Source organism: Erythrolamprus reginae, chromosome 5 (assembly GCF_031021105.1).
Source record: "Erythrolamprus reginae isolate rEryReg1 chromosome 5, rEryReg1.hap1, whole genome shotgun sequence".
Lineage (NCBI taxonomy): Eukaryota > Metazoa > Chordata > Lepidosauria > Squamata > Dipsadidae > Erythrolamprus > Erythrolamprus reginae.
Genome location: NC_091954.1, coordinates 89,689,220 through 89,711,760, shown reverse-complemented (window position 1 = coordinate 89,711,760; position 22,541 = coordinate 89,689,220). Strand labels below are relative to the sequence as shown.

The 22,541-nt window shown below is 38.6% G+C and overlaps 1 protein-coding gene across 4 annotated transcripts in view; it reads right to left on the bottom strand.

Annotated features, from left to right (window-relative positions):
• The window catches only part of MED12L (mediator complex subunit 12L), a 228,774-nt gene that overhangs the window by 182,824 nt on the left and 23,409 nt on the right, over window positions 1-22,541 (bottom strand). For 3 of the 4 annotated variants that reach the window (XM_070753437.1, XM_070753438.1, XM_070753436.1), the window contains exons 4-10: window positions 21,840-21,999; window positions 14,114-14,283; window positions 11,239-11,349; window positions 7,055-7,324; window positions 5,635-5,784; window positions 5,093-5,192; window positions 839-975 (exon numbers count right to left, since the gene is read on the bottom strand). In XM_070753437.1, coding sequence (XP_070609538.1) covers window positions 839-975; window positions 5,093-5,192; window positions 5,635-5,784; window positions 7,055-7,324; window positions 11,239-11,349; window positions 14,114-14,283; window positions 21,840-21,999 — 1,098 coding nt within the window. Of the gene's footprint in view, window positions 1-838; window positions 976-5,092; window positions 5,193-5,634; window positions 5,785-7,054; window positions 7,325-11,238; window positions 11,350-14,113; window positions 14,284-21,839; window positions 22,000-22,541 lie in introns of those variants that run through there. The other variant, XM_070753439.1, reaches the window with a different exon arrangement.

The window sequence follows — 22,541 nt, the reverse complement described above, 5'->3', positions numbered from 1 at the left end:
AAAAACAGTAGGCCTCATCTGGCCCAAATACCTGTGCATTTAATGCCGTGCAAAAACCAAATAGGATTGGGCCAGCAAATTTCTGGGGAAACAAGGCACAGTAATAAATCGTTCTGATCTTACATCAAATCCTATATTTGAATGTGTATTTTTACTGGGACCAAATAACCCCTTGGTTTCTCAGAAGTACATGCTACATCTATCAGACGATAAGCCTTGTTGAACTCAATGGTACTTACTTGGGATAAAAAGGAAAAAAAATGAGTCTGTTAGCCTTGTTTTTATCAAAGGTTATCAGAAATGTCCTTCCACGAAAACATGCTACATAAATACAATCAAATACAGAGGAAAGTATTCAATTCCGTATTCAACCCTGCAATTTTAGTGTTAACCTGCATGTGAAAATAAAAATATATTCCTCTGTTGTTATAGAAATAGTTTGAATAGCTGTTTACATAAATGTTTGGTTTCAGCAATGAATCAGCATAATAAAATTTATTTAAAATGCCATAGGAATGGGAAAGGGCAGCTAGCATCAAATCATTTCTGGAAATATGTAAATACTTTTATTGTGTTGTTGTATGCACAGCTGTTCATTTGAAATTTCTGTACACAACTGTCAGATCAAAAATGTAGTTTCTTGTAAAGTTGGAATCATAAAACATAACATAAATTAAGTGGCACAACACTGAAAAAATTGTCTCAGACTTTAATTGATACTTGAAGTCTACATTATGTCCATAGAATCACAATCTAAAAATCAAACTTGAAGCAAATATATTGAACAACAATACAATGACTAAACACTAGGGGAAATGAATATGAATACTGCAAATACCTCCTGGTTATCCTTATTATGGGTTCCCCAGAAAATCTTGTTATAAAGGCTTTCCATTGAGTTGCTAGAATCTGAACGATCAAAACAATGTCTATCCAAAACCTCCAAAGTGTGCAAAACACGGCTGATAGTAACCCCTGGATAAAGAAAAAATAAAAAACGGAAGGAAAAATGATGGTACATTCAAGTTGTGACACCAAAGTATTACAGATGTTGGAAGAAAACTTGTATTAATTGGAAACTGCCCTATGTATCGTTTTATGGTATTCCACTCCACATATTTTAATTGTCTTCCTTATCACTAATCTTTCTCCCACAAGTCCTATATCTGTCCTCCTAATTAATTGCTACAATGATAACAAGATTTTGAAATGTGTTGATACCTATAAAACTGTTATTGTTTCTTAGGCACTTAAGTAATTCTATAAGGCAGTGCTTCTCAATTATTTTCTGTTAACCCCCACTCCCACTCTGGAAGAAGTAAACATTTTGCGCATGCCCCCAACTCTCCGCCTGGAAAATTGTTTGCAATATTCAGCACATTTTGCTGAAAAAACCAAGCAGCTTATCAGCGTGATTGGGGTGAAATGTGTTTAAGTGATGCCTTAATTTATTTGGCTTCATGCTATCCACTGCCAACATTTTTAGACACAGTAAACCTACCGGTCTTTCCTCGTCTCCCACCATAGTCACAGTGAAGCCAAGCACTATATACGCTTTCCTCGTCTTAGCCTTCGGGAGGCTTATGTTTGTCTCATTATTTCTGTCTCTCTCCTCCTTTCTTTGCATCCCTGTTAAATATTTTTCCATGGAGTCTCTTAAGGGTTTGTTATATGCACTTCATATCTCCTACACTGGGCTGTGTGCTATTGTTCAGTGAAAAACAGTCTCAGCCAGCAGTCTCGGTATTTTCTGCGACAGGTTTTTTGCCTATTCCACACTGCGGTACGGGATGGAAGGTTAGGGGGTGCTTCGCTCCCCGATTAGTTGTAATTGGCTTACCTCTGGTCATTCGGTTGGCAGGTTAGAGGCGGAAATTGGGAGGTGTTTAGCAACTGCGTGTTCTCTGTTGGGCATCTTTGGAGATGATTGGCAGACTCTCTCCAAGGGCTCATGGTGCCTTTAAAACGATCTGAGCAATTGGGGAGAACATGCCTTTGGGTCCCGCCCATTTCAATCCCCTTTCAGGGATTGGACAGCGAGACCTCCCACATGCATGGCATGGCTGGGATACAGGTGAAGGCGTGGCTCCTTCACCTGGATCAGCATGGAGCTACACCCATATGTTGCCCCGGAAGTTTTTATGTTGTCATTTCCGCCCCAGAAGTAATTCAGTTGACCTCTGTGGGTCCATGTTAGGTTGAATTAAAATTAATTATAATTTAATTAATAAAAATGACCCAGTTTTAAATCCAGCTCTGTGTCCGCGTCATTATTCCGCCTCTGCTGCAAAACCCCTACACTCTGCGGCAAAAAAAGCATGTTGTCTGGGGTCACGCACCTCCCCTCCCGGCATTGCTCTACATCCCCCCTGGGGGGGGGGACTATTTTAGAAGTACTGCTATAAGATAAGCTTCTGTAACCAGTGTCCACCAGATCTCTTGAGCTACAGATCTTATAACTCCTAGTCAGCATGGCCAAATAATGGGATTTGGAGTCTGAGATCCCTGAATGGTACCATATTAGCGAAAGTTTCTATAGCATAGAAACCTTAAAGATGCTAAGCACATTAACTAAGTAAACTCTTGCACAAACACTGAGAAAACTTTAAATGGCATTAATAACATAAAGTTTTGAGTGCAAGTGTCTATTCAGTGTAAGTGATAAAAACTTAGTTGATTGAGGAAAATGCATTTTCTCTGTATGTGCTGTAAATGGAAAAGTTTTGTTGACTTATAACATGAAAGAAGTTTTCTGGTATTTTCCAATTATATGTGAAAATATCACGAGGCTCAACTGTCAAATGTGGAACAAATATCTCTTGGGAAAATGCATGAAACTAATGGAACAATGGAACAAAATGTATCATTCAAATAGTTGGCCTGCTTACCAGAGGAAGCCATAACTTTTCAAAGGAAGCAAAAAGAAAGATAAACTGGTAGGTTCCCAGACTTCTCTCCTCTTTTTGCCTTAGGGACAGGCTGTGGTTCTTGGGATCTCAGGGGTATAAAAGTACACGCAGCTTCTTACTTACATCAAAACAATCTTTCCAAAAATAACCTGGTCACAATGTTTCAAAAATAATCCCAAAATATGACAAAATAGTCAATCATAATTTTTGAATTATAGAGGCAAGGCCAGATGCTCACATTTTTAAAAAATATTTTTGGAAGACACTGATGTTTCAGCATATATATATAAAGCAAAAATTGCCACTGTTGAGTATCACTTTTAAAGCAACCACCAACACACAAGAAGAAGAAGAAGAAGAAGAAGAAGAAGAAGAAGAAGAAGAAGAAGAAGAAGAAGAAGAAGAAGAAAGATGGCCTTGAATGAAGTTCAATTCAGTGTGTGTGTGTGTGTTTATTTATTTATTATTAGAGTTGAAAGGGATCTTACAGGTCATCAAGTTCAACCCCCTGCCTGAGCAGGAAATCCTACAGCACCCCAGCCAAATGGCAGTCCAATCTCCTGTTGAAAATGTCCAAAGTTGGGGAGTCCACAACCTCCGCTGGCAGGCCGTTCCACTGGTTGATCGCTCTCACTGTCAGGAAATTCTTTCTTATCTTACCTTGGTCAGTTTCCAACCGTTGTTCCTCGTCCAGCCCTCTGGTGCCCTGGAAAACAGTGTGTCCCCCTCCTCTCTGTGGCAACCCCTTAAGTACCTGTATACAGTTATCATGTCCCCCCTAGCCCTTCTTTTTACTAGACTATCCATGCTCAGTTCCAGCAACCTTTCCTGATATGATCTGGTCTCTAGTCCCTTATCATTTTATTGCTCTTTTCTGCACCCTCTCTAGAGTCTCTATATCTTTTTTGAAGTGTGGTGACCAGAACTGGATGCAATACTCTAGGTGCGGTCTGACCAGGTGTGTGTGTGTACAAATGCAGGTTTGGCAATAGTACAGAAGTACAGTGGTACTTCTACCTAAGAACGCCTTTACTTATGAACCTTTCTAGATAGAAAACCGGGTGTTCAAGATTTTTTTGCCTCTTCTCAAGAACCATTTTCCACTTACAAACCCGAGCCTCCAAAACTGTAACCAGAAAAGGCAGGGAAAAGCCTCCATGTGACCTCTTTAGGAATCTCCTGGGCTGAAACAGGGCCAGAAAAGAATAGATAGAATAGAATGAATTATTTATTGGCCAAATGTGATTGGGCAAACAAGAAATTTGTCTTGGTGCATATACTCTCAGTGTACATAAAAGAAAAAGATATGTTTGTCAAGAATCATGTGGTACAGCACTCCTGGGAGGAAACAGGGCAGGAAAAGGTGGGGAGAAGCCTCCATGGGGCCTCTCTAGGAATCTCCTGGGAGGAAACAGAGCCTCCACCCTCCTGTGGTTTTCCCAATCGCATGCATTATTTGCTTTTACATTGATTCCTATGGGAAACATTGCTTCTTCTTACAAACTGGCTGGCTGGGGAATTCTGGAGTTGAAGTCCAAATATCTTCAAGTTGCCAAGGTTGGGAAACACTGGACTAGAAGACCTCCAAGGTTCCTCCAACTCTGCTATTCTATATACTACACCCATCAAAATTGGGAAGAAGTTGATGTGTATGAAGGCCAACTTAAGCTAAAGAACTGTCAGCTATTGATTTCACTCTGTTGTGTATATAATAGTGATAACAACAGTAACTGCATTTATTTCTACTATTGAAATCATGGCTTATCTATTTATTTATTATAAAATTATCCCCCATTTCATATCCAATGACTCGGCATCTTTAGGCGGGGTTATTTCAAACCCATCACATCATTTTTGATAAATTTTAAAAACTGACATTAAAGTAGCAACAAATATTTTTAAACATACCTTTCCAGATCGGTTCATCTTTTACTCTCTAAGCAGGGGTGGGCTACTACCTGGATGGGGTTGGATTTTGAAAGAAAATGCAGGGCGTCCTGCATAAGTCACACCCACAGTGTGGTAGTAAAAATTTTGGTAGCCTTTCACTGTCTCCAAGTATACAATACCAATATATTTAGAATAAGGTTTTAATCCAAGACTGAAAACTAATAAATGATAACTATAATGCAGTTATCACTTATAAAAGTTTCATGGCTTTTACGATGCATTTTGGTGTCTACCTGCAGTTGATTCTTGGCACTTGTCAAATGACCATCGTACTTCAACAGCACGGCCCCTTTGTTTTATCTGCTGTTCTACTTCAAAAATCTTTGCACGAACCTGTAAAGAAAGCAACAATTATTTAATATGTCATGCATAATGTACTACATAACACATACATTTTAGTGCTGGCTTTGGCAGAACATGAGAATATGTATGTATGTATGTATGTATGTATGTATGTATGTATGTATGTATGTATGTAAATAATTTGTGTATGTGTGTAACATAATTTCACTGATAATGAAATGGAAAGGACACTAGTATAGACCTATTTCAAGCTATTTTGTTCTCATCAGCTAGCCATATCCTTACTGGGATTTGAACCTGGGGTGGCTGCCTTTTGATCTGAAAAACCTTAACATCCATCTTTCTAAAAGTTTTAATTAAATTTGTTGGCATTTTAAAAATGCTGGTGTATAAGAGACAGTTACTAGGTGTATAAGATGGGATCTTTCAGCAGAATGGATTGTTCATGTTTTTAAATCCAAGTAAAAACTACCTGCTGATTGAATACAGAATTTCCTCCTGGCATTGGTAAGCTGGATGGAGAAACTTGAAGTAAATCCAAAGGTGAGCCAGGATTTATATTTTTATTTTCATTTGTAGAGTAATTCCAGACCAAGGCACTTGGGCAACAGAGAGTTATAGTCTGAAGTAGAAAATAGAAGAACTTAAATGATGTAAGAAGATCATTCAATGTTATAGAAAGCAAAAAAAAAAACCTTTTAGAAAAAAAGGGTTGCGGGTTTTTTTTTAAGTGCACACGATTTGTTCAAAATGTCTTTATACCTATGTCATTATATTCATCAAAAAATAGACTGGCTTAAAATCATTGCAATTCAAGAAATAACATGCATAACATATTTCAGTTCAAAATACAAATGAGTAAAAGCTACTTTTAAAAATAGACATTTGCTGGTCTAAATTCTCAAACGGAAGAATTGGTTTTTAAAAATAAAATAGAAAGTATAAAAATAAAACCATTACTTCTCCCCCACACCCCAAAATACTAGAGGTCCTACTTGTATTGTAGACCAATTTTACTAGAGAACAAAAGTAGAGGTTTAGTATTATTATTATCTTCACGCTCATCGCTACATTAGAAAAAGCCACAGTGAATGGGCACAATCCTAAACCTTTTACTCCAATTTTATAGCTATGTGATTATTCTAGACCAGTGGTTGCCAACCTTCTTTGGTCATGCCCTACCCAACCATCTCTAAAATCCTGATGCCTCCCCCCCCACGACATGGCCTTTATAAAAATATTTTAGAAATTAAGGAATAATCACACAACTATTTGTTACGAAAAATGCTATTTTAATCTCTTCCTGATTAATTTTCAAACCTATCTGAGATATACATACAATTATGCATACACAATTGCTTTCTCTGAGCAGAGGGAAGGAGGGAGGCTAGAAGGAGAGAGAGAGAGAGATCCACAATGCAATATTTATTCAACAGTAACATAGACAATGCGCTCAGGCAGTAATAGTTTTGGGTTGGAAGGATGCGACAAAATGGACAGTGCAAAATTGGTATAGGTACATGGTGGACCATATTCAATTTGAAATTATGGATAAAAGGGTAAATTCGGATAATGAAACTGAATTGGGACAACTGATGTGACGGTGGGACAAGGTAAGACGATATATGATGAGCAGAATCCGAGACCAAGCTACAAGAAATAAATTGGAATCACTGTATAATATGTAAATAGATATATTGCTCTTGGAGCAAGTGGATTATATAAGAAACACCACTGATTTGGTGGTGGGGTATGTGTGTATGTGTCTGGGTGGTGGGCACATTTCACTATGCACTGTTTTATGTTAAAAATTAATAAAAATATTTTTTTTAAAATCCAGTAATATAGACAATAAATGTTATTTCAAAATTTCCTCTCTGTTATGCACTTACCTGCAGCATACAGCTTAGGCCGTAGACAAGAGGGCGGTGTTGGGGGCATGAAAGAAAATCTGAACAGGCAAGTTGGGCAGGATTGACTACAGTACCAGTTGTCGAAGAGCTGGGAGCTGCCAGAGGAGGATTATTTGGTCCAATAATAATATGAGACGAGTGGGCAGCTATGAGGTTAGTATTGTCACTTATCAACAAAGAGACACGTCTGGCACAGAAGTAAGCAAGGCGACGTGACAGGTAGGCAGATTGAACGAACTCTTCAGAATACTGAAAGATATTAGTTTTAAAAAAATAATCATCAAATTGTATGTCAAAATTCCTTACCCAGTTGCTGTTATTTTCTTATCATCCCCAAATTTCCAAAGCCAAGTCTGAAGTCCTTCCAAGAACATAGAAACATAGAAGACTGACGGCAGAAAAAGACCTCATGGTCTATCTAGTCTGCCCTTATACTATTTTCTGTATTTTATCTTACAATGGATATATGTTTATCCCAGGCATGTTTAAATTCAGTTACTGTGGATTTACCAACCACGTCTGCTGGACGTTTGTTCCAAGGATCTACTACTCTTTCAGTGAAATAATATTTTCTCACATTGCTTTTGATCTTTCCCCCAACTAACTTCAGATTGTGTCCCCTTGTTCTTGTGTTCACTTTCCTATTAAAAACACTTCCCTCCTGAACATTATTTAACCCTTTAAGATATTTAAATGTTTTGATCATGTCCCCCCTTTTCCTCCTGTCCTCCAGACTATACAGATTGAGTTCATTAAGTCTTTCCTGATACGTTTTATGCTTCCGACCTTCCACCATTCTTGTAGCCCGTCTTTGGACCCGTTCAATTTTGTCAATATCTTTTTGTAGGTGAGGTCTCCAGAACTGAACACAGTATTCCAAATGTGGTCTCACCAGCGCTCTATATAAGGGGATCACAATCTCCCTCTTCCTGCTTGTTATACCTCTAGCTATGCAGCCAAGCATCCTACTTGCTTTTCCTACTGCCTGACCACACTGCTCTCCCATTTTGAGACTGTCAGAAATCACTACCCCTAAATCCTTCTCTTCTGAAGTTTTTGCTAACACAGAACTGCCAATTCAGTTCTGTGTTAGCAAAACTTCCAACCTAACACACTAGGAAGTGTTTGGTGTATCAAGTCTGACTTTTTAAAAAAAATTACAACTTTTTAAACCCATCTCTTATAAATCAGAGTGGGCAGCCACAGGACTTTCAGCATCTTTTATGTGATTTCCTAGGCCCACTTGAATCCCAGACCATTCCCCCCACCTCTAGGAAAGAAAAGATCTGATGAGGGATAAGGGGTAGATGGAAAACTTAACCCTCAAAAGGAAAAGGCAAGATATTGATAAAATCAGAAGTGTGGTATGTAAACAAAAGTTATAGGGTAAGTTCTTTCAAATAACTTTAGACTTTCAAAATGTTAAATAATATAAAATCAGGATTGGAATCTTTTCAGTCACTCTTATGATTTTCTATACAGGAATATGTACGCAATGTTTTAAATGGGCCACAAGTTAAATAAAACCTCATAAGATTTCCACAAGATCTCACAAGATCTATTGATGCAATTTTGGGATCATTGCTAGCTCTCTGTCAAATCTATAGTATTATTATTATTATTATTTATTATTGATTGGATTTGTATGCCGCCCCTCTCCGTAGACTCGGGGCGGCTAACAACAGTGATAAAAACAGCATGTGACAATTCAATATTAAAACAGCTAAAAAACCCTTGTTATAAAACCAATCATACATACAGACACACCATGCATAAATTGTAGAAGCCTAGGGGGAAAGAATATCTCAGTTCCCCCATGCCTGATGGCAGAGGTGGGTTGTAAGGAGCTTACGAAAGGCAAGGAGGGTGGGGGCTATTCTAATCTCTGGGGGGAGTTGGTTCCAGAGGGTTGGTGCCACCACAGAAAAGGCTCTTCCCCTGGGTCCCGCCAAACGACATTGTTTAGTTGACGGGACCCGGAGAAGGCCCACTATGTGGGACCTAACGGGTCGCTGGGATTCGCAGGAGATAATCTGGCCCGGTGCCATGAAGGGCTTTGTGAATTGAATTTTTGCAGGCATGAATCTTACTGAGTTCCCTATATCAGGACTAATTAAGGTAAAAGTTAGTACTGATTCAACTCCAGAAATTGAATGACCTTTAGTCTAGAATTAATATATCTCTATGTACAGTGGTACCTCGAGATACGAGTTTAATTCGTTCCGGACCTGGGCTCTTAAGTCGAGCAGCTCTTATCTCGAACGACTTTTCCCATAGGAATTAATGTAAATAATTTTAATTGGTTCCAGCCCTCAAAAAACTCACAGTTAGTCTAAATTATGCAGAAAGACATGTTTTTAATGAAGAAATGTACATGTACATATAAATGAATAATGAAGTTTCTTTCACTTAACTTGTAAACTTTCTTAAACTTTTAAATTTACATATGTTCAACTTCTCTGCCACCCAATCCTGTAGGACAGAGGTCCCCAACCCTTTTTGCACCAGGGACCGGCTTTAAGCGATCAAGAGAGGAATGGGTGAATGAATGGACGGAGGGTGGGAAGGAAGGAAGGAAAGAGGGAAGGGACAGGAACAGAGGAAGGAAGCAAGGAAACTTATGAAAGGGGAGAGTAAGAGAAGAATGAGTGAAGGGAGGGAGGGAGGGAAGAAGGTGAGAAGGAGAAAGAAAAGAAGAAATAGAGGAAGGGAAGGTAAAAGAGAGAAAGAAAAAGAGCAAGAAAGAAAGAAAGAAAGAAAGAAAGAAAGAAAGAAAGAAAGAAAGAAAGGGGGAAGGGACAGGAACAGAGGAAGGAAGGAAGGAAACTTATGAAAGGGGAGAGTAAGAGAGGAATGAGTGAAGGGAGGGAGGGAGGGAAGAAGGTGGGAAGGAGAAAGAAAAGAAGAAATAGAGGAAGGGAAGGTAAAAGAGAGAAAGAAAAAGAGCAAGAAAGAAAGAAAGAAAGAAAGAAAGAAAGGGGGAAGGGACAGGAACAGAGGAAGGAAGCAAGGAAACTTATGAAAGGGGAGAGTAAGAGAGGAATGAGTGAAGGGAGGGAGGGAGGGAAGAAGGTGGGAAGGAGAAAGAAAAGAAGAAATAGAGGAAGGGAAGGTAAAAGAGAGAAAGAAAAAGAGCAAGAAAGAAAGCTGCAAGCACCCCCCCCCGAGCCCCCTAGGCCGGCTGCAACCTTTTAAAACATGCGCGCTGCTTCGCAGCTGTCTCCTGAAGCCGAACGCGGAAGTTAGCGTTTGGCTTCAGGAGACAGCTCCTTGGCGCTTGTATCTTGAATTTGGGCTTGTAAGTAGAACAAAAATATCTCTCCCCTCCCAGCTCTTATCTCGAGTTGCTCTTAAGTAGAGCAGCTCTTATGTCGGGGTTCCACTGTATATTAGGGGTAAGATTTGAATCTTTCTTCCACAGCTTTACAATTGAGAGGAGACAGATATTTTAGTTGATAAACTGAAAGTTGACAACTATTTTCTCTTTATACCTGTTATTTGATTTCTTATCTAACATCAAACTTCACACTTCAACTATAAACAAGCTATACTTAGTTCAGTGTTTTTCAACCAGTGTGCCGTGGCACACTAGTGTGCCGCGAGACATGGTCAGGTGTGCCGCGAAGCTCAAAGAAAGAAAACAAGAGAGAGAGAAAGAAAGAGAAAGAGAAATCAAGCAAGAGAGAAAGAAAACAGAGAAAGCAAGCAAGAGAGAGAAAGCAAGCAAGAGAGAGAAAGCAAGCAAGAGAGAGAAAGGGAGAGAGAACAAGAAAGAAAGAAAGAGAGAAAGAAAGAAAACAAGAGAGAGAGAGAAAGAGGGAGGGAAGGTGGGAGAGAGAAAAACATAGAGGGGGGGTAGGGAGGGAGAGGGAAAGCAAAAAAGAGGAAAGAAAGAAGAGAGAAAGAAAGAGGGACGGAGAGAGAAAAAAAGAGAGAGAAAGAGGGAGAGAGAAATAGAGCAAAAGGGAGGAAGAGAGAGAATTTTTTTGTCCAATATTTTTTTAGCCCCCCCCCCCCCCCCCTCAATGTGCCCCATGGTTTTGTAAATGTAAAAAATGTGCCGCGGCTCAAAAAAGGTTGAAAATCACTGCTTAACACACTGAATTCTGAAAACATCTGTTTGAGTATTTTAGTACTATGGCTAATTATATTAACCTTTGTACCTGTAGCATTAGTGGTAAGAGAAGTTTCAAAAGTTCGTCATCAGCTGGTCTTATTTTTTCCAAGACATCCAGGATCCACGTTAAATATTCGTGTCTTTCGAGCATTCCTTCCTTAAGGAATTTTAGAAATATATGTAAAGAAATTCCCAAATCCAACAGACAACAATTACATCACTGCTTCATTGCTGAAGATGTCAATTAAGAATAAATGCCACAAAATTTAATGTCACAAAACTGACATATAAACCATATGGACATTTTTAATATATTACAAAACAATGTTAACATTTAAAATTAATAGTTTAAAAGTTGCATTCCAGTTACCTAAATACAGTGATACTTCGTCTTACAAACGCCTCGTCATACAAACTTTTCGAGATACAAACCCAGGGTTTAAGATTTTTTTGCCTCTTCTTACAAACTATTTTCACCTTACAAACCCACCGCTGCTGCTGGGATGCCCCTCCTCCAGACTTCCATTGCCAGCGAAGCACCCTTTTTTGCGCTGCTGGGATTCCCAAGAGGCTCCCCTCCATGGAAAACTCCACCTCTGGACTTCTGTGTTTTTGTGATGCTGCAGGAGAATCCCAGCAGTGCAAAAATGGGTGCTTCGCTGGCAACAGAAGTCTGGAGATGGGGGTTCCCAGTGAGGGGAGCCTCAGTGAAATCGCAGCATTGCAAAAACACAGAGGTCTGGAAATGGGTTTTCGAGGTCTTTGGTGTTTCTGCGATGCTGCGAATTCACTGAGGCTCCCTTCGCTCGGAAACCCCACCCCTGGACTTCGGTTGCCAGCGAACCACTCATTTTTCCGATGCTGGGATTCCCCTGCTGGGATTCCCCTGCAGCATCGCAAAAACACAGATGTCCAAAGGTATGGTTCCCTATGGAGGGGAACCTCAGGGGAATCCCAGCAGTGCAAAAATGGGCGCTTCGGCTGGCAAAAGGGGTGAATTGCACGCATTAATCGCTTTTCCATTGATTCCTATGGGAAACACTGTTTCGTCTTACAAACTCTTCACCTTAAGAACCTCATCCCGGAACCAATTAAGTTTGTAAAACAAGGAATCACTGTATCTGAAATGACTGCACAGAGTCATTATCAATTCAATTCTAGCTGCCCTGAGTCCTTCAGGATTGGGTTGCATAGAAGTCAAATAAATAAATGTGCTTATGTAGCCAAAAACTTATCATTCACAAACAAGAATCAGAAGAGCAAGCCAGTAGATTTACTTTAGTGGAATACTATGTTCAGAGATCAGCATTACGTAAAACGGTGGGAAAATGAATGAAATTGAGTGGTTGAACAAGAAAGAAAATAGGAAAGGAAGAGGTTTTTATTTAAAAAGAGCAAAATGCTCTTGTAGCATGATTTTTCAGACTACTTACTTACGCTAAAAAAATATTTTACTCATGTATACGTATAAGTATATCTAATATGGAGTGGGCCTACTAAAGGCTTTCTCTTTTGAGAGGAAGGAGAAAAAAATTTAGGGAGAAAAAATAGACTACATGTTTGAAAGTCTGAATAGACTACTTCAGCATGTTGTGTAGAACTACAAGTTGTAGAATATTATATTTGTTCTCTCCTTGGCAAAGACTGGGTGTATATATCAAAAATATTTCCTCGGAGAGGGGTGGCATACAAATCTAATACTGTACACTATCATCATCATCATCATCATCATCACCATCATCATCATTATATGGTAAACAAGCTCTATACTTTTTTTGGGAAAGAATGTGAAAGGAAGGCATTATTGGATAATTTTACAGAGGTACATCTTTTTCCAAGTTGCTTAACAACTCTAATTGGGATGGAATGGAATGGAATGTAGGGTTGTAGGGATGGCAGAGCCAAGGTGGAAGTGGAAACAGTACAGGGCAGCTAACTTGGCAGAGATAGTAGGGAGATAAATGGGTAGAAGAAGTTGAAGCACACATTGTGAATGTAAAGTGGGCTGCCAAGCACCTGAATTCTAATCAACGGACCATGAGAGCATTATAATGGCCATGACTTGAAGATAAGTCATTAATAACATTTGTTCAGCAGTATCATGCATTTGAACAATCACTGAATGAGTGGCCATAAAGAAAGGACTACCTATTAAAACCAGTACATTTATGAACTTTACAACTATTTAATTTTGAATCGTTTCACTTGTAGGTTTTCATCAAATATGTTTAATGTGCACTTTTTTCACTATACTCTGACATTTCTTATAACTGCTCACATTGAGCCGGGATGGCACAGCAGGTAGAGTGCTGTACTGCAGGCCATTGAAGCTGACTGTAGATCTGAAGGTCAGCGGTTCAAATCTCATCACCGGCTCAAGGTTGACTCAGCCTTCCATCCTTCCGAAGTGGGTAAAATGAGGACCCAAATTGTGGGGGCAATAGCCTAGCTCTGTTAAAAAGTGCTATTGCTAACATGTTGTAAGCTGCCCTGAGTCCAAGGAGAAGGGCGGCATAAAAATCTATCAAACAGACAGACAGACAGACAGACAGACAGACAGACAGACAGACAGACAGACAGACAGACAGACAGACAGACAAATAAATAATATATGCAGATAAATAATTTGTGATCAGGGCATGAGATGATGAATGACATATAGTAAGTGCATATCTGTAATATTGCTGTTGCTGCTGCCGTTGTTATTTAACATTATTTTAAATTCTACATTTCTTCACCCTGGATATTTCAGATGGACTACCTAGCTGGAAATAATTCTGGCTTTAATTACTAGCTATTTAACATTTAATATAGCCTGACACTAAACACACTATGAGAAAGGAGAGTGAAAACAAACTAGAATCATATTGTGTTGCTTTGCAGAACCTTAGCCTGATTCGTTATTTTTTTTTAAAGGTTACCTGGAACATATAAAATGCCAACTTTTCATTATATTCCCACTGCTTCAGAGCTTGTTCCACTTCACGAGGCACAACTACAGAGTTTTTGCCTTGACTTGTAGTCATGTGATAAAATTCTGCAATCTTTACCAACTGTTCTCTTAGGTATCTGGTAGAGATCTGAGTCCATTCTATAGAGACAAAAATTAAATAATCATTGATATTTGCTTTTCTTCAATGACAAATCTGGGCCAAAAAAATTCAACCAATTTGATTTATATTCAGCTGAGTTGTCACAAACCCATAATCTTTAAAATGATCAGTGAGAGAGCTATAAGAATCTGGTTTGAATGGCATTTAGCATGACAGTCTCTTTATGACAATGCTTTCAAAGAATGCAAGCTTGTACCGGTAGTTTGTTAAAGGATGTTTATTCTGCAAATGTCTTGTTTTCATGGATAATATTTATGTATTTTCAGCAAGGAGAAATGAATTGTAGTTTGATATGAACCAGGTTTGAAAATTCATTTGAGAATAAAAATTATTATTTAAGCATTTCCATGTAGTATACAGGCATCAACTGAAAATAATTTGCATCACTTTGGGAAATTAAATCCAGAATTGACTATAGGCTTTACATAAAGAGACTTAATATAAAATAAGGGACTACCTTTTAAATTAATACTAATTCTTCTCTCAATCTGGGGGAGTTCTCATCTGATTCTGACACAAAAACCATAGAGCAGTGATGGCGAACCTTTTTTTCCTCGGGTGCCAAAAGTGCATGTGTGTGTGCACTATCGCACATACACGAGTGCCCATACCCATAATTCAATGTCTGGGGAAGATGAAAACAGCTTTCCCCACCCCTGGAGGCCCTCAGGAGGCTGGAAATGGCCTATTTCCCAACTTCTGGCGGGCCCAGTAAGCTCGTATTTCACTCTCCCCAGGCTCCAAAGGCTTTCCTGGAACTGAAAGAGGGTAAAACCACCCTTCCCCATTCCTCTGGAGGCTCTCTGGAAGCCAAAAACGCCCTCCTAGAGCCTCTGTGCAAGCCAAAAATCAGCTGCCTGGCACACACATGCACGTTGGCACTGAGCTAGGGCAACAGCTCGCGTGCCAGCAGATATGGCTCCATGTGCCACCTGTGGCATCCGTGCCATAGGTTCACCATTACTGCCATAGAGACTTCAGAGCAGGATTATCTTTTGCAACATTTCAACGGTTGGATCTATGGATAGATTCTAAGTAGTGATGGGCGAACCCAACAGTGTTTGGGTTCGGCAAGTTCAGACAAACTATACGCAAAATTCGGCCGAACCCGAACTGAACCCAAACTCGAACCCGAACGGGGAATCCCTCCCACAAAGAGATTCCGAGGGCGGAGCTTTGACGTCACTGGCAGGTTGCTAAGGACGCCAAGGTGATCACTTTCTGGATTCCATGGAATCCAGGACGTGATCACCTTGGCGTCCTTAGCAACCTTCCGGTGATGTCAAAGCTCCGCCCCCAGAATCTCTTCCTGGGAGGGATTCCCTAGCTCCTTCAAAGGGAGGTCTTCACATAAAAATAAACATTGTTATTTTTACGAAAAAGGATGCTGCAGCGGCGCTGCAAGCAAAGGGCGTTCTTTTCACATAAAAGTAAAAACAAATATTTTTACGAAAAAGGAGGGCAGATGCTCATTAAAGAAAAAGGAGGAGAAAAGTATGTAGGAATAATGGAGAGTGGGGTGGGGAGAACGGAGGGCAGAGTCTCATTGAAGAAAAAAGAGGAGAAAAGTATGTAGGAATAATGGAACTTTGCCCAAAGTTTCAAAAAATTTCGTGTTCGTGTTCAGGATACCGAACACCGCAAAATTCGGTACGGACCCGAATTGTGAGAGTTCGGTTTGCCCATCACTAATTCTAAGCCCTCACAAGGGCAGATGCCTCAAAAACTATGGCCAAGAGATCAAAAAGTAGAAATTGTTCAATTATAAGGAGCAGCATCTATCTCGCTGACACAGGTGTGCTTAAGAACCAATCTTTCCTCCTGAACACAGAATAGACCTGAAGGATGGAGCTTTATAGCAGAGGCATATGATACTGAAACAATTTTCATTTTGCCTTTGGAAACATTCAGTAAATTTGATTCTGGAAATCTTCATTTAAGGTCCATTAGGCTGCTGAAATGTGACACCTGACTGCCCTTTGCTTAGAAATTGACCTCTGGATTATCATAGGTTTCTGTAGCTGTCTACTTTCCACCATCTTATGGCTCGTATCTGAGATACAAAACTGGATGGCAGCAGAAAGACCCAGATCATCTGTCATCATTTTCCTGATATTGGTAATTCACTGTTAACCCTTACCACGATGTGTATATGCATTTCTGTGCAACTCGGCTTACAGTTTTCAGAAAAGGACAGCAAGAACTGGAAGCTTATTTGAATATTCTATTTCACTGTTAACACTTGTGCATTTGATTATTTAAATCCCAGTGATATGAACTCAGGTGACAAGAGATGTGGAACAATTCCCTTGTATGCCCATGTCACACCAACACTCCGCAGTCTGCATTGGTTGCCGATCAGTTTCCGGTCACAATTCAAAGTGTTGGTTATGACCTATAAAGCCCTTCATGTCATCGGACCAGACTATCTCAGGGACCGCCTTCTGCTGCACAAATCCCAGCGACCGGTTAGGTCCCACAGAGTTGGTCTTCTCCGGGTCCCGTCGACTAAACAATGTCGTTTGGTGGGACCCAGGGGAAGAGCCTTCTCTGTGGCGGCCCCGACCCTCTAGAACCAACTCCCTCCAGAGATCAGAATTGCCCCCACCCTCCTTGCCTATCGTAAGCTCCTTAAAACCCACCTCTGTCGTCAGGCATGGGGGAACTGAGATAACTTCCCCAGGCCTATATTGTTTATGTATGGTATGTTGTGTGCATGTTTTTTTAAATTATGGGTTTTTAGTTTTAATTATTAGATTTGTATTGTATATTGTTTTTCTAATACTGCTGTGAGCCGCCCCGAGTCTACGGAGAGGGGCGGCATACAAATTAATTAATTAATTAATTAATTAATTAATTAATTAATTAGTTGGTTGGTTAATTAGTTAATTAATTAATTAAACAAACAAACAAACAAATAAATTCATTTTGCTATTCAAGACAACGGTACCCACTCCCAATAACAACTGCCATCCAACAAAAGCCTGGTCTCCCTTATCTGTATGTCTGTCTTACTGTATTTCTGAAATCAGTTTCCACCTACACATCACACACTATAAAAGGAGAATGCAGCTCAGGAATGTTGAGTCTTTTTCAAAATGCAGTTTTAATTCCCAAACATATTTTATCTAATGCATAACATAGAATTATATTTAAATTCACAGTTTTGATTTTGTTTCATAGAGTTATTCATTAAAATACATGGTATCTGAGCTGAAGTTTTCTACAGTGTCAAATGTTTCAGAGATGACCTTTACAAAGTTCATTTTTAAGTATTTTTGCACAGCTTTTATTAGCTGAGGACCACACATCTGAGTGGTATATTGAGAGGTACAGACTCTTCAAACGCATAGGTAGAGTCAAAACAAATTCAACATTTTTTTAATTTGCATCATTTAAGTGAAATTAAATATGCTTATTTGTCTCTGGATATATACTTATTCATTTCTCCCTTCTGTAACATGAAAAGTAGCAATTTCTAATAATCTTATAGAGTTTCTTGTCTACCTGCATGACTTTGGAAGCAGTTGGTTATGTCTTAGTGACTAAATTGCTTCCAATTCCTACAAGCCAAAAATTCATTTTCCAGCCTACATTTTCTATAAAAATGATATACAAAAATGGTGGTTTACACTTCCATTTCTTTAGAGATAAAATTATACATAGTTTCTTTATTCTTTCAAGAGATATTATAGAAATAAACAAGAGAATCATTTCAATATTATGCCAGTAGATATTTCAGATATTTCACTATATCAAAGATTTATGCAGTACTGTATTGATGTTACAGACAGAACATGCCAAAGGGAAAAATATTCAAATCAAACTGTCAACATATCATCTTTACAGCAAAACGCTACTTCCTGCTGACTACTGAGTGAGCCTTTCTATTTTCATAATCCATGCTTCTGAGATGCTCACTGAGATCAAACATATTACAGAGTAGATATGAAACAATCCTAGATATAAAATGATGACTCTGGGCATTCAAAAAAATAAATTAGTATTATTACTTCTACATATTAGTTAATAAAATATCTGTGAAATTTAATGTGACAGCTATTAAAAAACCAGAATTCATTTTATTTGCTATATCAATAAACATTGTCTGCTGACATTTTAGTCAGTGATGTAAGTACTAAATTTATTTCTCTCACCAAAAATATCACTTGAGGCCAAGATCATCCTGTTATGAGAGTTGAGTCACTCGAAAAGTCAACAATGCTGGGAATGATCAGTAGAAAAAGGAGAACAGACTGGCCTATTACCTATTGGCTGGACACTATAAAAGATGACACTGGGATAATTATGGCGTATTTGAAGAAGGTGGAATGAGACAGAGGGACCTGGGAAGTGCTGATCCATAGAGTGGCCAAGAGTCAGACATAATTGAATGACTGACGAAAATGACATAAGTACTTGAAGATTCTCAGGTTTAGTCAACAAAACCTAAAGCACAATTTGGCTTCTTTTCAGCTTAGTATGCTCTCTACATGGGGCAACCTTTGAAAAGTGTTTGGAAACTTCAGATCGTGCAGAACGCAGCCCCGACAGCCATCGTGGCGCTTCCAAGATTCGCCCACGTTTCTTCAACACTCCGTGGCTTGCATTGGCTGCTGATCAGTTTCCGGTCACAATTCCAAGTTTGGTAATGACCTTTAAAGCCCTACATGGCATTGGACCAGATTACCTCCAGAACCGCCTGCTACCGCATGAATCCCAGCGACCAATAAGGTCCCACAGAGTTGGCCTTCTCCGGGTCCCGTCAACTAAACAATGTCATTTGGCGGGCCCCAGGGGAAGAGCCTTCTCTGTGGCACCCTCTGGAACCAACTCCCCCCTGGAGATTAAAACTGCCCCCACCTTCTCTGTCTTTCGTAAATTATGCCACCAGGCATGGGGGAGTTAAGATATTCCTTCTCCCTAGGCCATTACAAGTTATGCATGGTATGTTTGTGTGTATGTTTGGTTTTATAATAAGGGTTTTTAGTTGTTTTATTAATTGGATTGTTACATGCTATTTTTTATCATTGTTGTTAGCCGCCCCGAGTCTGCAGAGAGGGGCGGCATACAAATCCAATTAATAATAATAATAATAATAATAATAATAATAATAATAATAATAATAATAAATGTAATAAAATTACATGCAAAAGGGAACTACATTACATTATATTTCTCTTCTCCAGTTGTTTTAGGAGCTAAAATTCAATACATCTGGAGAGCACAAGGTTGAAAAAGAAGTCCTATTTTGCAAGGTAGTACAGTACCTTGGATACTGTACTACAGTAGTACCCTTAGATACGAGCATAATTCATTCCATAAGGGAGCTTGTATCTCGAGGCAACTCGTATTCTGGAACAAATAACATTTTTCCCCTCCGAGATAACCAAAAGCAAGGATTCTTACGCCACCTAGTGGACGCTCGGCTCGTATCCCGAATTTGAGCTCGGGAGTAGAACAGAAATGTCTCTGCCCTCCTAGCTCGTATCTTGAAATGCTCGCATGTAGAGCAGCTCGTATCTAGAGGTACTACTGTATTTGTTTGGAGGCACCAATAGATAACTAGGAAGACAAAAGTCTATAATATGAAAGCAATTTGAAAGAATTATTGGGTGAGGCAGGTTTAATTAAGCATCCTGAACATGTCACATCAGCACTAAAGTAAGGAAAGCATTAGCCATATGCATGTTTGTTATGAAACTAAACTAAGCACATCTTATTAAACGCACAAATAATACAGACTGCAAGAATGAATCTTCTTTGCAAAAACAATGAAGGTATAAACATCTTTAAACTAACAGCAGCAACCAGAATATTTCTTTAAAAGCCAACACTAGTGTGATTTTTTTAAAATATGCATCTTTTACTTTAAACTCTCTAAATTATTCTTTAAAAAGAAAATGCTTTGCATAAGAAAGGAAAGGTAAATCTGGAATCCACTTTTACTGTGAGGTGAGGTCTCAAGATTATAAGGGAGAAAGCTACTGAATATAAGTCCCCTTAAATGAATCATGTTGGCATATCTCTCTTCAAAAATCATATTTTTAAAATGTGGAAAAGTCTGAAAACTTTTTCAATGTATCATGGCATTGTGAATTACAAGTGACTACAGGTGAAAAGGCATAGAAAATTCTATCTTTGCTAGAAAGAGATGGAGAGATATAGTGTAAACTAGTTTTATTTCCTTCCATTTTTACTCCATTTCCTTAGTTTATTTATTTTTTACTACTTTCCTTCATTCCAAATTATGTTTAGCCCAAAGGAAATAACATGATGGGTATATATTATCGACCAATATCAATAGTTTAAATAAAAGGAGTGATCCATTTGGGAAACTGAATATCCAGTGATATTTAAATTTGTAGTTAAGTGATGGATCTACAATTATTTGGAAACATGGGTGTTAATAATGTAAAAATCAACTATCATTAATAGATACAGCCTATTTGATTAGAACAGGGCTGTCAAACTCCCACCCAGTGGGCCAGTTAAGTCACGTGCCAGCCACGCCCACACCCAGTTTAGCAAAGGGAAGAAAAGTCCCAATATATCATGTGACACTGTGTTCTGGTTTCTGGTAGAAATTTAGCAATTACAAATAACTTTTATTAAATGCATCATTTCATGAATAAAGAAAGTCCATTTATTTCTCTGCTCTCCTGTACTTCAAACACATTCCATACAGCACTCGGTCGGTTATCTCTCTTAGCCACATTTCTCACATTCCTCCTTCTGCTTCACTTAAACAAGATTTGTTTTCCTAACAGCATAACTTTGAAAAACAGTAGCACTGACTGATAACAATACAAAATACTTTGGCTTACTTTAGCGTGGCAAAAACACATCCATTTTTCCTTTTGGCAACATTGAAACTCCACCCTTCTTCTCCCCTGACGTGCCAAATACATCACTACAATATTTAACCCATTCCTCTCCTTAATATCTTCTTCCAGACCTCTGCTCTCTACGTTTTGGGGGCCTTCTGAATTTAGGGTTAACCCAGCGAGCGTCTGATTCTCCCTCGCTAGATCCTGAACTCATAGCCCCATCCTGTGGCTGGCCTCCCACCTGTTCTACTACCTGTAACCCCCCCCCCCACACTAATTCATAAACACTATCTGAATCCGAGTCCTCAATATCTTCATCATCCTCCAACTGATCAGGAGTATGTACAACACACTGCAGTGATGACGTGAATTTTCTCAAGTTTCTCATTTAGGATAGCAAGAGAACAATTAATACATTTTCTCTTTAGGTCATTAATCATGTTTCAGCTTTCATTCTGCTCTTATACTAAAAATTCAAATATATTTTCATCAATCAATAATGAGAACCTAAAGAAACGGAAGCTTGTTTTTGTCATTTCCTGATATAACAAGCTTATGATTTTTGGATTTTTGAACTGCATAGACACTTACTGTAGTTTATGAAGCATACAGGAAAAAGCGAAGTGTATCAACTTATATCCCCCATACAATCGTGCAATTCCACAACAGTGCAAAAATAAGATATTACATTTAGAATTTATTACCAAGATTTGGATCAGCTGCCTGGCGTTTCTTGATTTTAGCTTCAGATATTGCTGAGTAGTAGGCACACGTCATTTTTATCAACCATGCTGCTCGCAAGAGTGGCACAGAATATCTTGCTAAATAAGCAAAAACATCTTCCTTTTTGCTAAGAATTGGGACCTATGTTTGAAGATGAAGAAAAAAAATCTTAAAAAGTGGCTACAGTACTCTAAACTTCTTAGATGACAAATTGTTAATTCAACTGCAGATATCCAGTAATAATTGAATGAAATGTAGAAAAACATAACGATAGAAATAATTAGAAAAAGCAAAAGTTAATGGCAGATTAGTCAAGCTGTTGCTTCTTGGTATGTCAAAAATAATTTATAGGTTCAAATAATATAGAGTTAATCTGTCAAATGAAATTATGTATTATTCCCATTAAAAGCTGCTTGCTTTTATAGTGAACTTAAAACACACTTGTTGGAAAAATCAATATTTTATTAATTGATCAAATGTATTTCTCCATTTTTTCAAAGAATATTGAATAACCGTAATAGCTATAATATGCTGCTTATGAAAAATGTTAGAAGCAAAATACAGTAAACCTATATAGACTGTCACATTGGCAATTCTTATATTTCAACAGCTGTAAACAGTAATTAACAGTTCTCATAAAATTACATGTTTCTTAAAGATGCAAGCCCCAAAATATTGCATCT